This window comes from Bombus huntii, unplaced genomic scaffold (assembly GCF_024542735.1).
Source record: "Bombus huntii isolate Logan2020A unplaced genomic scaffold, iyBomHunt1.1 ctg00000076.1, whole genome shotgun sequence".
NCBI lineage: Eukaryota > Metazoa > Arthropoda > Insecta > Hymenoptera > Apidae > Bombus > Bombus huntii.
The window spans coordinates 146,307-158,543 of NW_026099334.1; the positions used below are offsets into that span (position 1 = coordinate 146,307).

Sequence of the window (12,237 nt, forward strand, 5' to 3'; positions counted from 1 at the left end):
TTAACTTCCATATAATGGGATATTAAAGAGTACGGATACAACGCTGCTATTTTTCAACTATTCATTATCAAATTACGCAGCGGGAATCGTTGCAACGACAAAACTGTAACGACTCGTACCTGCGTATCTTCCATTTAGCTGCGGTAAACGCTGACTTGTCTGCGTTTTTTTTTCACTTCCTCGTTACGGAAACCAGGAAAAGTGATTCACAATACAGTTTCTAACTGTACTTCTCGCGATTCTTTCTTAGAAACAAGCAATTGCTTCTTTTCAATTTCCTAAATCTATAATAAAACAGTCCATTCCTTGAATAGAAATTAACTTTAAAACTTTAGGCACATACATTGTACGTATCGTATGTATGTATTTTGATTTGAAAAGAAACGCGGCAAACGCCTTTGAAAAGACGTTAGGTTTTCAACGCCTTAACTAACTTAATTCCAGCGAGTTGTAAATCTGCTGCATCTCCAACATCTGAATATCAATCTTTTACAATGACTTGTTCTCCAATTTATTAAAATTACATCTCTCCCGTTGCACCGACCTTCTTTAAAGGTTCCCGCGGCAGGTTGAACTCGCATCACGTATCTTCCCTCTTCCTTCCACCCCCTGTTCCCTTTCTCTTTCTATCGGACGGGAAGAGCGGGAACGCTTAAAACGCGCGAATCACGCGAGCGCCTCACGATTTGCGAAACATCACGTGAAAATCACCGATCCGATCTCCGTGCGCGCGGTGCACCGTGGGGGTAACGATTAAATCGACAGGATATACTTTATTGGCTATTCCGTTATTACAGGCTGTAGTTGGCGGGGAAATAGTCACTATGGATCGATGAACTCCATTGTAACAACGCACCTTCGAATTGCATCGGAAACGCTTCTGTATTGCGTCCACCGTATAACCTATCATCGTGTGTTTAGGGTAAATCAGTGGATCGGAAGTTACGTTTCTATGTTTCTCGCCTGTCAGTATAACACTGTGCAAGAGATACAGCAAGATCCTAAAATCATTCGAGTACAAGTAGCGTAAAATGGTCGTTTAAATTTCAATAAATTAACTATTCATACGTTAATTGTACGCGGTCAGGATTAAGGGGTACGGCGATGGAGAAGATTTTGTTAGCTAGATGTTGAGTAAATAATCGAAGATGATAATTTTATAAATGTTTCGTATTTATGATGATGGAAAAGATTTAATTTGAGTTACGTTACGTTTGAATAAGATAGACTTTTCCAAGAGTGGAGGATTTGTAGAGATAGTGGACGTAATAGTAGTATGATTTAATACTTGATGTGTCTTTTTTTTCTTTGACATATAGGTCACTGTGGGGAGTAATATTGATCTAGATATAACTATCTTTTCTGAGAAGTACGTATATGCTTATGGGAACTATGTTTGGTTAATCAATAGAGCCATTCTTTTGAGAAATTGAATCTAGAAGAATTCGACGATACTTTGCCTTGTTTCAATAGTACATCATTTTAAAGAAACGCCTGCGATTATAGTATATAATTGCACATAGGTATATGCAAAATTGCATTTTCAAATAATTAAATAAAAAATATAGGAATGTATCAATGGGAAGAATATTTGTTAAAGATCTTTCCTTTCTAATCAAATTCGTCCAACAACCCCATTCTCGTCAAACATAAAATGAACGGTGCCTTTCTCAAAGAAACAAGAAGAAAATTGCTGTCGTTCTAAAGTTCTTCTCCATTGCTAAATTACCGTTCGTGTTTCTAGTTACACTCCAATTATTCGATTGTAAGAAGCAAGCAATCCCTCCATCCAAGGGCTAGATATAGTTTCTCGAGTAGTTCTCTTCAATACCGTTATATCGATGAACTCTTTTTGAATAAAGTTCACATTTATAAAGCAAACGCAATAAAATACGACAGGACAATTGTAATCGATAAATAACATTTTATTAGGATATTATAAGAAGCTAAGATATCGAGTTCTAATTGTGAATATCAAGCGCTCGTCGTTTGAGGAGATTACCAATATTTTCTTCCTTAACAATATCAATTACGAAGTTTCGATACCGTTTATGACATTAAGATCTCTTGATAAAGTTGTATCGTTAAAATCTTACTGTTCCTAGGGAAAATATATAGTTAATATATATAGTTAAATATATGTCGGAGATGAAAGGACACCGGAATCTTGGGATAGCCCCGCAACATTGCAATCTAAAGTCTACTATAACTGTAACTAAACTATTGTAGTTATTCAATCCGATTGTAATTGTTCGAGATTAGTGACGGTGAGCTTTGGCTCGAGGTGACAGTCTGTCGCCCAACGTAGCCGCGGTCAAGGGATGAACGCTTTGCCTAACAAAGGTATGGAGTAATTCTATAGCTCTCCTTAAAAGAAATATTCGTGGCGACACGCGACAGTAAACATTCCAACGGTTTCTGTCCCGTGGCTCGCCACACGCAGACCCTATTCTTCGAGTAAGATGATTGCCAGATGTCGATGCGTCTCCGCAGTACATGTTCGGCTAGCCCGAGGGCCCGTTATAAATCTTAAGGTTTAGTTAACTAAAGTCCTTCAAACAGACAAACAGTCTTTGTCCCAACTACGGGAAGATAGGGGAGACATATTTTTCAACGAGCGGCGTCTCCCACTAGCAACTTTCCCTCGAGGGCGGCTAACATCTTTTTCTAACCACCGATATGGAGATTGACCAATTAGCAGCAACGTCAATTTCCCTTACTTCCTAAACGAAGGCTTTCCTCGACGAATCCGATGATCTCGTGTCCTTAGACACACCCCATTATAGTTTTCCTCTGTGACATCATCGGGACGGGACGGGCATTCTTTTACGCGCTCCCGTCGACCAAAGAGTAACGTCTTTACGCTCAGCAATTATTTTTACGAGTCAGACTTAGATTCAGCGAGAACGCCCATCTGTCATCCCGTTGGCCGCGGATTCGTTATTGAACCGGAGACCACTGTCACTAGTGTCGCGGACGTCTCACCGCCGTGGTAGATTGTCAAAACCTGTGTTATTCATACCTGTGTCAATAAATCGTATCTTCGTTACACCGCAACGATGGCTACCTTCAATGAAGACTCCTCAAACACCGACAACCCTATCCCCAATGTCATTCCGACATATATATCCACCGAAAATGCGCTCTTGTAGACAAACGCTCGATTCGCGTCATAGCTTTTAAAGCTTGTCGCATCTCAATCCGTTGGAAAAAATTTTTCCTGTAGCATATTTTATTTTTACGAACCAACAAGGTCTTTGTTTATTTCCTTCTTTTTTTTTGCTCCAATTTCCCCATTGTTTTTTCAAGGATAGTATTTCAGAGCCACTAGTCAAGTTTATTGTAACAATAAACTTACGTTTCGGAAACATTTTGTGCTGTGAAACAGAATACACTAAAGTTTGAAGGTCACATCGATTTTCGAAAGTTTATAAATGGAGGTGTATGACAGTATCACCAGCTGTTGCTGTCCAAGTAACTCCAACATCGAAATACTACAACGATTCCAATCGAAAGCGCTAAGAGCCTTAATAGACGCACCTTGGTATGTTACCAACGAAACCATCCATCGCGACCTCAAGATACCTACAGTCAAAGAGGAAATAGCAAAATATAGCGACAGATATAGCAAAAGAGTCAAGAAACACCGAAACCCCCTAATCACTGGACTACTCGATACGACGGACCAGATTCGATTTCTTTTTACTACAGACATGCAAGAAATTTCGTCTTGGAAAGCGATGTTGCGAGTTCGAATGCCTGGACCATCTAAAGAACATTACCGGAACTGGTAAAGTTTATGTCGTTGATGATAATAATTCCTCCACGACTCAGCAATAAGAGCTACTCTGGGCGATGAGCTTAATGGTGCTGTTGCGGCTATTTTAATTTTTCAACAAGGATCCAGATGGCGCCGTTGACGAAATTCTTTCATTATAAACGTCAACGATCAACATCAGCCATCAGGGAACGAAGAAGGTACGCTGTAACGTGTCTGAGTAATTATACCTCGAGGAGTACATACAGTTATGTAATGAAGATTCGTATGTGAGTGTTTGTTTTCTTATTTCTTTTCCCTTTGTTTCATTTGAATGGATTTTTGTACTCAAAGAGCGAGGTAAGATTACGTCAGATACGTTTTTACATATGCTAAAAAAATGGAAAATGATGATGATGAATCAATGACACGTAGAAAATTATAATCTATTGTATTGCTGTTATCTAATGGTGGTGTAGTTGACTGTATGGTGGATGTATCTAATGGTGTTGTAGTTGACTGTATGTTGTTCAATATTGCTATGAAACTCTTCTGATTTATTGTCACTTATACGAAGGATGGAAGTATACGAAATTGATAAAATTATTAATAATATTTACGAAGAGAAAGTAAACTGTTGGATATATGACAAAATAATTCTATTTTAAATAAGAGACTGGTCAGCGTGGTTATTTAGTTTACAAAATCAAACGAATTTAATGAATGTAATGGTAAGGAAGTAACTATAAGTGGCTGTTAAACTATTTTTATGCTTGAAAAGTAATTCGCAAAGTAATGTAAAGCAGTACTACTGAGTTGTACATAACCTCTTTCAGAATTTGTTCTTAACCTCTTGCTTCATAACTTCCTTAATTATACTCTTCAAACTTATTGACTACTTCGATGTTGTTACGAACAGAAACTGATAAAATATTAATCTTAAATATAGATTGAAATGAAAGCTTGTCACGTAAATATATATATATATGTACTACTTACTCAAACTATGGATCACATAACCTATACAAAAAAAAAAAAAAAATTATTGTACACTATAAAGCAAGAGGTTAAATCTTTAATCTGTTAAGAATTAAATTTTTTATTGTAACTGCGAAAATTATAAAAGTACCAAGCGAAGCAAGTACGGAATATAGGGATATAGGAAGCGATGGGGAACAGCAAGTAACTCCAACATCGAAATACTACAACGATTCCAATCGAAAACTCTAAGAGCCTTAATAGACGCACCTTGGTATGTTACCAACGAAACCATCCATCGCGACCTCAAGATACCTACAGTCAAAGAGGAAATAGCAAAATATAGCGACAGATATAGCAAAAGAGTCAAGAAACACCGAAACCCCCTAATCACTGGACTACTCGATACGACGGACCAGATTCGCAGGCTGAAGAGGCACTACCCGCTAGACCTAAATGTTAGATTCATTTAATTATCCAAATTAAGCATATGCACTTACTTATAATACTTATAAATTATACCTATCTATAATAAGTATTAACTTATTGTAAATAAACAGCCATGTTACTGCGCCACGCCAGAAAAATTACTGAAAATTCTCAACGGGAGAATTGATTGTAATTCCAACAAATAAATAAAAAAAAGAAAAAGCTGTTGCTGTCCTCAAGCGCCAAAATACGGTCTGACTACTATTTTATGTATCTCACAGAAGTATGTCTTCATTCATCATCTCCCATGCCATCCATCAACGTGTTCTTAACATGTTATCTCCTAGTAAAATATTGATGTTGAGTCAGATATCCAACTGAATAATCTTTTCGGTGTCTACTATAAGACATTTAAAACCAAGGCTCGTACACACGTGTGCTTATACGTCAGATGTAATACTTAACACGAAACCTGCTTATATTAATATTAAATTTATGCATAGTAGGATGTTCGACCTTTGTAAAAATGAAATTATAATACATACAGTTTCACCGTGGAAAAGTGAATCTTTCTAGCATGTCCACGCAAATGCAGGGGAGGGGAGGACTGTGCATGCACCAAACAACTTTACGTTCGTAATTTTTCACACAAATGTACAACTGTAGGGAAATAATTATCTCTGATTTTTCGGATGTTAGGAATCGACAATATCGCATAATGGAATGCTGTGTTCTACGTATTCTATTTTTGTTACGAAAGTGGTACAAACGAAGTCCACATAAGAATAGTACAACAAAATCGGTTGAGGTTAGGTTATCGTGCAGATATCGCGGCTTTTGCATTGGAAATCACGCAACTGCCAGTCTCGTCGTTCCTTGTAAACGAAAGAAAGGTATTGTAATCGGTCGGAATTAACATAAAACTCGTCACATGCGACCATATGGCCTGAATGTTGAATAAACGAGAGTAGAGCGCGAGCTATGTGATTCTAACCGTTTAGGCGGAAACTAATGATTGTAACCAGAGCCGAGATATATGCCAATATTACGTTGCTCGACAAAGCGTATAAGATGAGGAGAGAATCGCGATAAGGTAGAACAAGAGACAGATATTCTCTACGTAAAGCAAGTCTGTCAACTAGATTGAAATCCTATAGCTATAACTACAGTGAATCCATATTCTGGCGAATTGTCTTTTCACAAATGAAGCTTCTGAAGAACGGAATTGATACAATATCTACTGTTCATTCATAACTACTGTTGTAAGAATCTATATATTTGTCTATCTATATCTATATATATCGATCTATATATATTTGTCAGAATGTCATTTTATCAAAAAACCCATCCTCTGTAATCATAGTTTAACGAAGCATAATTAATAGAAGAGGTAGAGCGTTAAGTGGAGATGATTTAATCACAGTTAAGTAGATAAATCTCTATATTAGTCTCTTTAATTAAAATGTCCTACGTTTTATTTGCGTCATTTTTTTTCTTCATCCAATTTAGAATGTTTAAATAACAATAGCCTATACAATATAATTTTATGTAAAAAAATTGATTGTACCATGTTTATTACAGATATTTAACATTTTTGTGTACATACAAAATTTAAATTATACCTCGCTTGAGAACAAAAATTCTATTTGTTTTCCTAACATGTACTAATAATTATTGATCAAACTAGAAAAAGCTGGAGGAGATTACTTAGGAAGATTACTTAGCATCTTATATTCCTGGCAAGAGAAAATGAAAAATTCGTTTCTTCTCTTTGCTTCCCTGTTCCTTCTTTCCTCCTTTTTCCCTTTTTACATCGCTTTGTTTTACATCGCAATTTACATTTATTTGTAAAGTTTGAATCTCCTCGATATTGAAGATGTTGAAGCTGCAAGTATGTATTTCATTTTAATCCATTCGAGACCGAGATTTAATTGTAAGACGATACCTAGGTGTCGGTACGATCTGAATGTTTAGTTAGAATGATTCTGTGTTTTACTCTCTCCAGGGTATCCTTTTCATACTTTGATTTTAAATCGATGACAATCTTAAATAGTATGCCTCATATTTTTAAAATATAAAATTATATACTATGTTATTCTATAATGTATTATGTACAGTCATATATATAATAATTCTATATATATATATATTCTATATATATATATATATATATAATTCTATATATATATATAATTCTATATATATATATAATAATTCTATATTGAAAAAAATATGAAATTAACATGATATATACATTACTACATAAGTTATATATAAAATATGTATACTATACCCTTGCCTACTGACTGATATGAATTTCTTTCGGTCTCGAATGCGTTAAAAGAGAGCGCAAAGAAGTCGAAATTACTTATTGTAATTAGTAAAACGACCTGAGAGGCAGACAGATACAAGAAAGAAGGAATATTATATTAGCGGCATTATCATGTTTTTGCTCTCTTTAAGTCTTTCATCGAGACAGACAATCTACAGGTATTAATCGACCAATTTCTCCAAGCTGATAACTTCGAATTGATGTATATATATATAAGAAGTGTTATGTGTTAATCTGTCTAAATGTTTAAAAGGTGTTATAAATTAAATGTTGTTAAACGATACGTAATTGCCTTTTGATCGTAAATTTTACTATCAAGGGATCTTTTATGTATGCGTAATCATTGTGAATTATAACAATTTATGTGATCGATATTAAAGGTGTTTAAAAGCATGTATTTTTTTCTATATTATTATTCTCCTATATTATTATCCTATATTATTATAATATCCAATTACATGTTGATACACAAGATATACAGATTATTATTTATAACGTTTTGGTTTTCTTAATTGAGTCATTCATTCAGTACAAATGATAAGAAATTAGTAATAATTCACAAAAAAAGGATATCGTAGTAGAAATATTATAAAAAAACATTTTCTGTTTTAGTGTAGAGTTACTCCTTCTTACAGACAGTGTCGTACAAATCTGTACGTCTCTGAGAAAATGTAGGTATCTGAGCCCTTACTTCCTCAACAACTTTCAGATCTGATAGAAAAAAGAAACATACGAAGTAATAAGTAATGCTTACTAATAAATTCAACAAATACAGAGGAAGATGGCTAAATCGATAAATTAACGAGACTAAAAATTAATTACATCATGGATCTCTCGCTTTTAATTTTAAGCTGTAAATTACCGATATCGGTGACTGCCATATTCTCTTGAGTTTCCAAATCGTAAAGAATCTTTCCCCAGGGATTGGTCAACTGTGTATGTCCCCATGCGACGTAACTTGCTTAAGGAACACGAGCCGGTGATATGCAGGCAACGTATAATTGATTATCATTCCGCTGGATATATCAGCATTTGGCAACCTAACCCAGAGAAGCAGGAAATATGAAGCCACCGAATACCAATTAACTTCGTAGTTGCACGGTTCACATTCCATCATTTCTGAATATGCGAGGACAGTCCTCTTATTGTGCTTTTAATTCTTTTATTTGTTTCATTTTCAGCAAATATACTGGTTTTTTAAATTAAGCTTCTTTTTATACAGAGTTACAGATTATATTAATTTTATATAGAATATATTTAAGAAAGATATTTAATTTTTTGCTAGTTAAGTATTGATCGATTAAGTTACTGTACCTTTGTTCCGATAAATGCGTGCCATTTCCTCGAATCTAATATCATAGCAAATGCCAATACCTATTTTGCAGCCCTTCACATCGAACGTCGTTAGGGAGTTACCAGGACTGAGTGAATCACTCTCTCGAAAAGTAATCTTATTAGGAATGTCGATGTCGAATAGATGTACCTAATAACATAAAAATGTAGTCGCTAATTCTATTGCTGCAACTTTTGTAATTTAATATCAAAGTTACCAACTCCTAAACTTTAATTATTTTTTATTTAATAACTGACAGCGTTTTTATCACTTTCTTTTATTAAAAAATCTTATCATTTAATAATGTTTAAAAAGGAGAAAAAATAAGTATAATAATATTTTAAGTATTTGAAAAATTTATACAACACAAACACATTACAACAAAAATGGGCGTTTCCCGTATCATAACGTATTTTATAAACCGTAAATTATAGAATTGGTTATAGTATACGTATGTACATATGTATATTCCTAAATTATTCCTAGATAGAGTCACTTTCTTCGCCCCAATATTTTCAAATTCAAAGCCATAAAGGAATATATTACTTACCTTTCGGTGTTTTGCTATCAAAGTTCCATCGGGACCCCAAATAGTACAGGTATTGTACAATTTATCGCCCTCTATTTCAGGCATCGTACCACCAACTACATAGATGTTGTTTTCTTTAGCTGCGTTCGATGAAGCAACGCTCGTTTCACCATCAGGAATACTCTCGGCGTATTTTGGAAAGTACTCTGCATTGCAATATTTCAATTAATGAAAAATAACTGTCTTTTGTTCCAACCATAAATTAAATTGAAATGTTTGTCAGTTTTTTATTTTTTAAATTATTAAAATAACTAAGCTTTATATTTCGACTTAATTAAATATGCAATTACTTAGCTAATAGTATATATAATAAATTGTTTCTACAGGTTCAAAATGAAAAATGAATATTTAGAAATATTTAATTACGACAATGCTGTTTGTGTTAGCATCAGTGGCTTGTTACTCAACGACTTTGTTAGTACTTTTTGAAACATAAAGTTAGTTTTCAATTAACACTTATACTAGAGGCGGAATTATAAATGCAAAATAATTGATAATACTAATTTATAAGTACCTAATTATTAGTATCTTAAAAAATATATTTATACAAAAATCACGATAATCATGAAAATGGGGAAATCCTATATTCTCGAATCAATTCACAATTTATTTTGTATATTAATTAGATTCCGCGCTCATCAGTACGTACTCACTGGCGAGATCGAGAAAATGTATCGGCAATTCCTCGTACAACCAGAGGATCGGAAATATCAAAGGATATTATGGCGCAGCGCGAGTGGAGAAACAGAAACATATGAGCTTAACACCGTAATACTCTTATCATAGAAATAGAAGCAGTCCTCAATTCCCGCCCGCCAACTTCTATCTCCACCGATCCAAATGATCTCCTAGCCCTCACTCCCGGACATTTCCTCATTGGCGATTCATTAATGTGCTTACGTGATCGAGATTTCAGAGACATTCCATCGAACCGACTCTCCAAATGGCAGCATATCCAACAGCTTAAACAACATTTTTGGAACCGCTGGCATAAGGAGTATTTGAACGAGCTAACCAACCGCAATAAATGGAGCAAGGGTGGACACAGCATGCAAAAGGACACAATCGTCATCCTCAGAGAGGACAACGTTCCCTTTGTCACGTAAAATAACTAAATTAGAAAGGAATTTGAGGTAAAAAATAAAAAAAGAAAACTTTATTTTTTTTCTAACATCAATACACTTTACAATCTACTTCCGAACTCTAGGCGTGACTTTCTAAGACTGACTCTTATGATTTTACTTTCGATCGGATCCGATTACTTTCTTTTGTCATCCCTCAACATCCCCACCGTCCATGCATTTGCTAGGCGTCCGCGATCGTTGCCACGTGCTCTTTCTGCTAGAACTTTCGGTGGAAGGACCGTTGGGATGTTGATGGTTCATTAGGCACTTCAGCGATATACATTGTCGCCGAGTGCTTTATCTCTATCGTCAGTCCGTCGGATTTGAAGTATGCCGGTCGTGACATACCCCCCTGGTTAGATTGATCTTGGTCCTCTAAGATCGAAGTAGAATGGAATTATTTAAATGTAGATCAAAGGATATGTTTACGCTTTTTTTTTCAGAGATCGCTATGAATTGATTTTCTGCATGTGATGGTACAAAAGTTATTTCGTTAATCTTAAATATAGCAATTTTACAATATTTGTTAGTGTTCGAGAAGCTAATAATTTCAGAGGCGTAATCATGTTGTAGTTTTCGATCGTGAATTGATTGGGTTTGTTTACAAAGCGTAATTCCTATCCCGTGAATTTAAGGCAACTAATTAAGGGTATTGTTACTAGTGCTAGGGTCAGCATTATCCTGAAAAAAGTACGCTTTCAATCGGTTACCATGTATCTTTTTCTTAGCATTGTCGATAGAAATAATGTAATAAGGAGTTTTCACATCGTTAATCCTGTAGGGTCCTAACCATTCAATGTCCAACTTATCTCTTTTATGGTCGTTGTGAATTAAAACAAAGTCTCCTTTCCTAAACACAGTCTGAGTTTTAACAATCTTTCTTTCTTGGTCTCGCTTGTATCGTTGCTTATTCTGAATAAGTGTTTTGTGAGCTGTTTCCCAATATTTATTCAACTGTTTTTGCCAAAGTGAGTACATATCATCATAGGTAAGTGTGGGAAATTTGGATATTGCGGAAGGTAAGTTAGCTTTTCGCCCAAAGGTCAATTCAAACGGAGAGAATCCTGTTCCTTCATGTTTCGCGGTGTTGTACCCTAAACAAATGAAATTAAGTACTTCATCCCATTCTTTGTCATTGTCGTGTAATGCAGTACGAATTAAATCTTTAACTGAGGCATGCGTTCTTTCGAGGGATCCGTTACTTTGTGGGTGAAATGAAGTTGTTTTGATGTGTTTGATTTTAAAAGCTTCTTCAAATTTCGTCATTAAATCACTAACAAAATTTTGTCCCTGATCTGTTAGGATCGTTTTTGGTGCCGAAAATATGTAAATATAGTGTTCAATAAGCGCGTTAATTATGGATTCAGTTCGTTGCGTTTTAAGGGGAACTAGTATCAGATATTTCGTAAGTTCATCGTGTATTGAAAGTATGTATTGGTTTCCGCGTTTGGTTTTCGTCATCGGTCCTATGATGTCCATAGCGATTTTGTCGTTAGGGTTAAGTGGCGTGTCTGAGATTTGTGGGGATTCTTTGGGTCTGATACGTGTTAGTTTCTCCTTTCGACATGTGTCGCATGTTTTCACAAAGTTTTCTACTCTTTCTAAAAGTCCGGAAATTTTGAATTTATCCTTGATCCGTTGATACGTTTTCTGTATCCCTAAATGTCCTACGGTGTCGTTATGGTTTTCCTTTAT

The 12,237-nt window shown here is 35.1% G+C and overlaps 1 protein-coding gene across 1 annotated transcript in view; it reads right to left on the reverse strand.

The window, feature by feature from the left end:
• LOC126876480 (omega-amidase NIT2-A-like) overlaps positions 1–9,697 on the reverse strand; it is a 53,736-nt gene extending 44,039 nt beyond the window's left edge. Inside the window, exons 1-2 of the mRNA XM_050639330.1 lie at positions 9,380–9,697; positions 8,811–8,979 (exon numbers count right to left, since the gene is read on the reverse strand). Coding sequence (XP_050495287.1) covers positions 8,811–8,979; positions 9,380–9,463 — 253 coding nt within the window. The 5' untranslated portion in view covers positions 9,464–9,697. The remainder of the gene's footprint in view (positions 1–8,810; positions 8,980–9,379) is intronic.
• Positions 9,698–12,237: the final 2,540 nt, after the last annotated feature.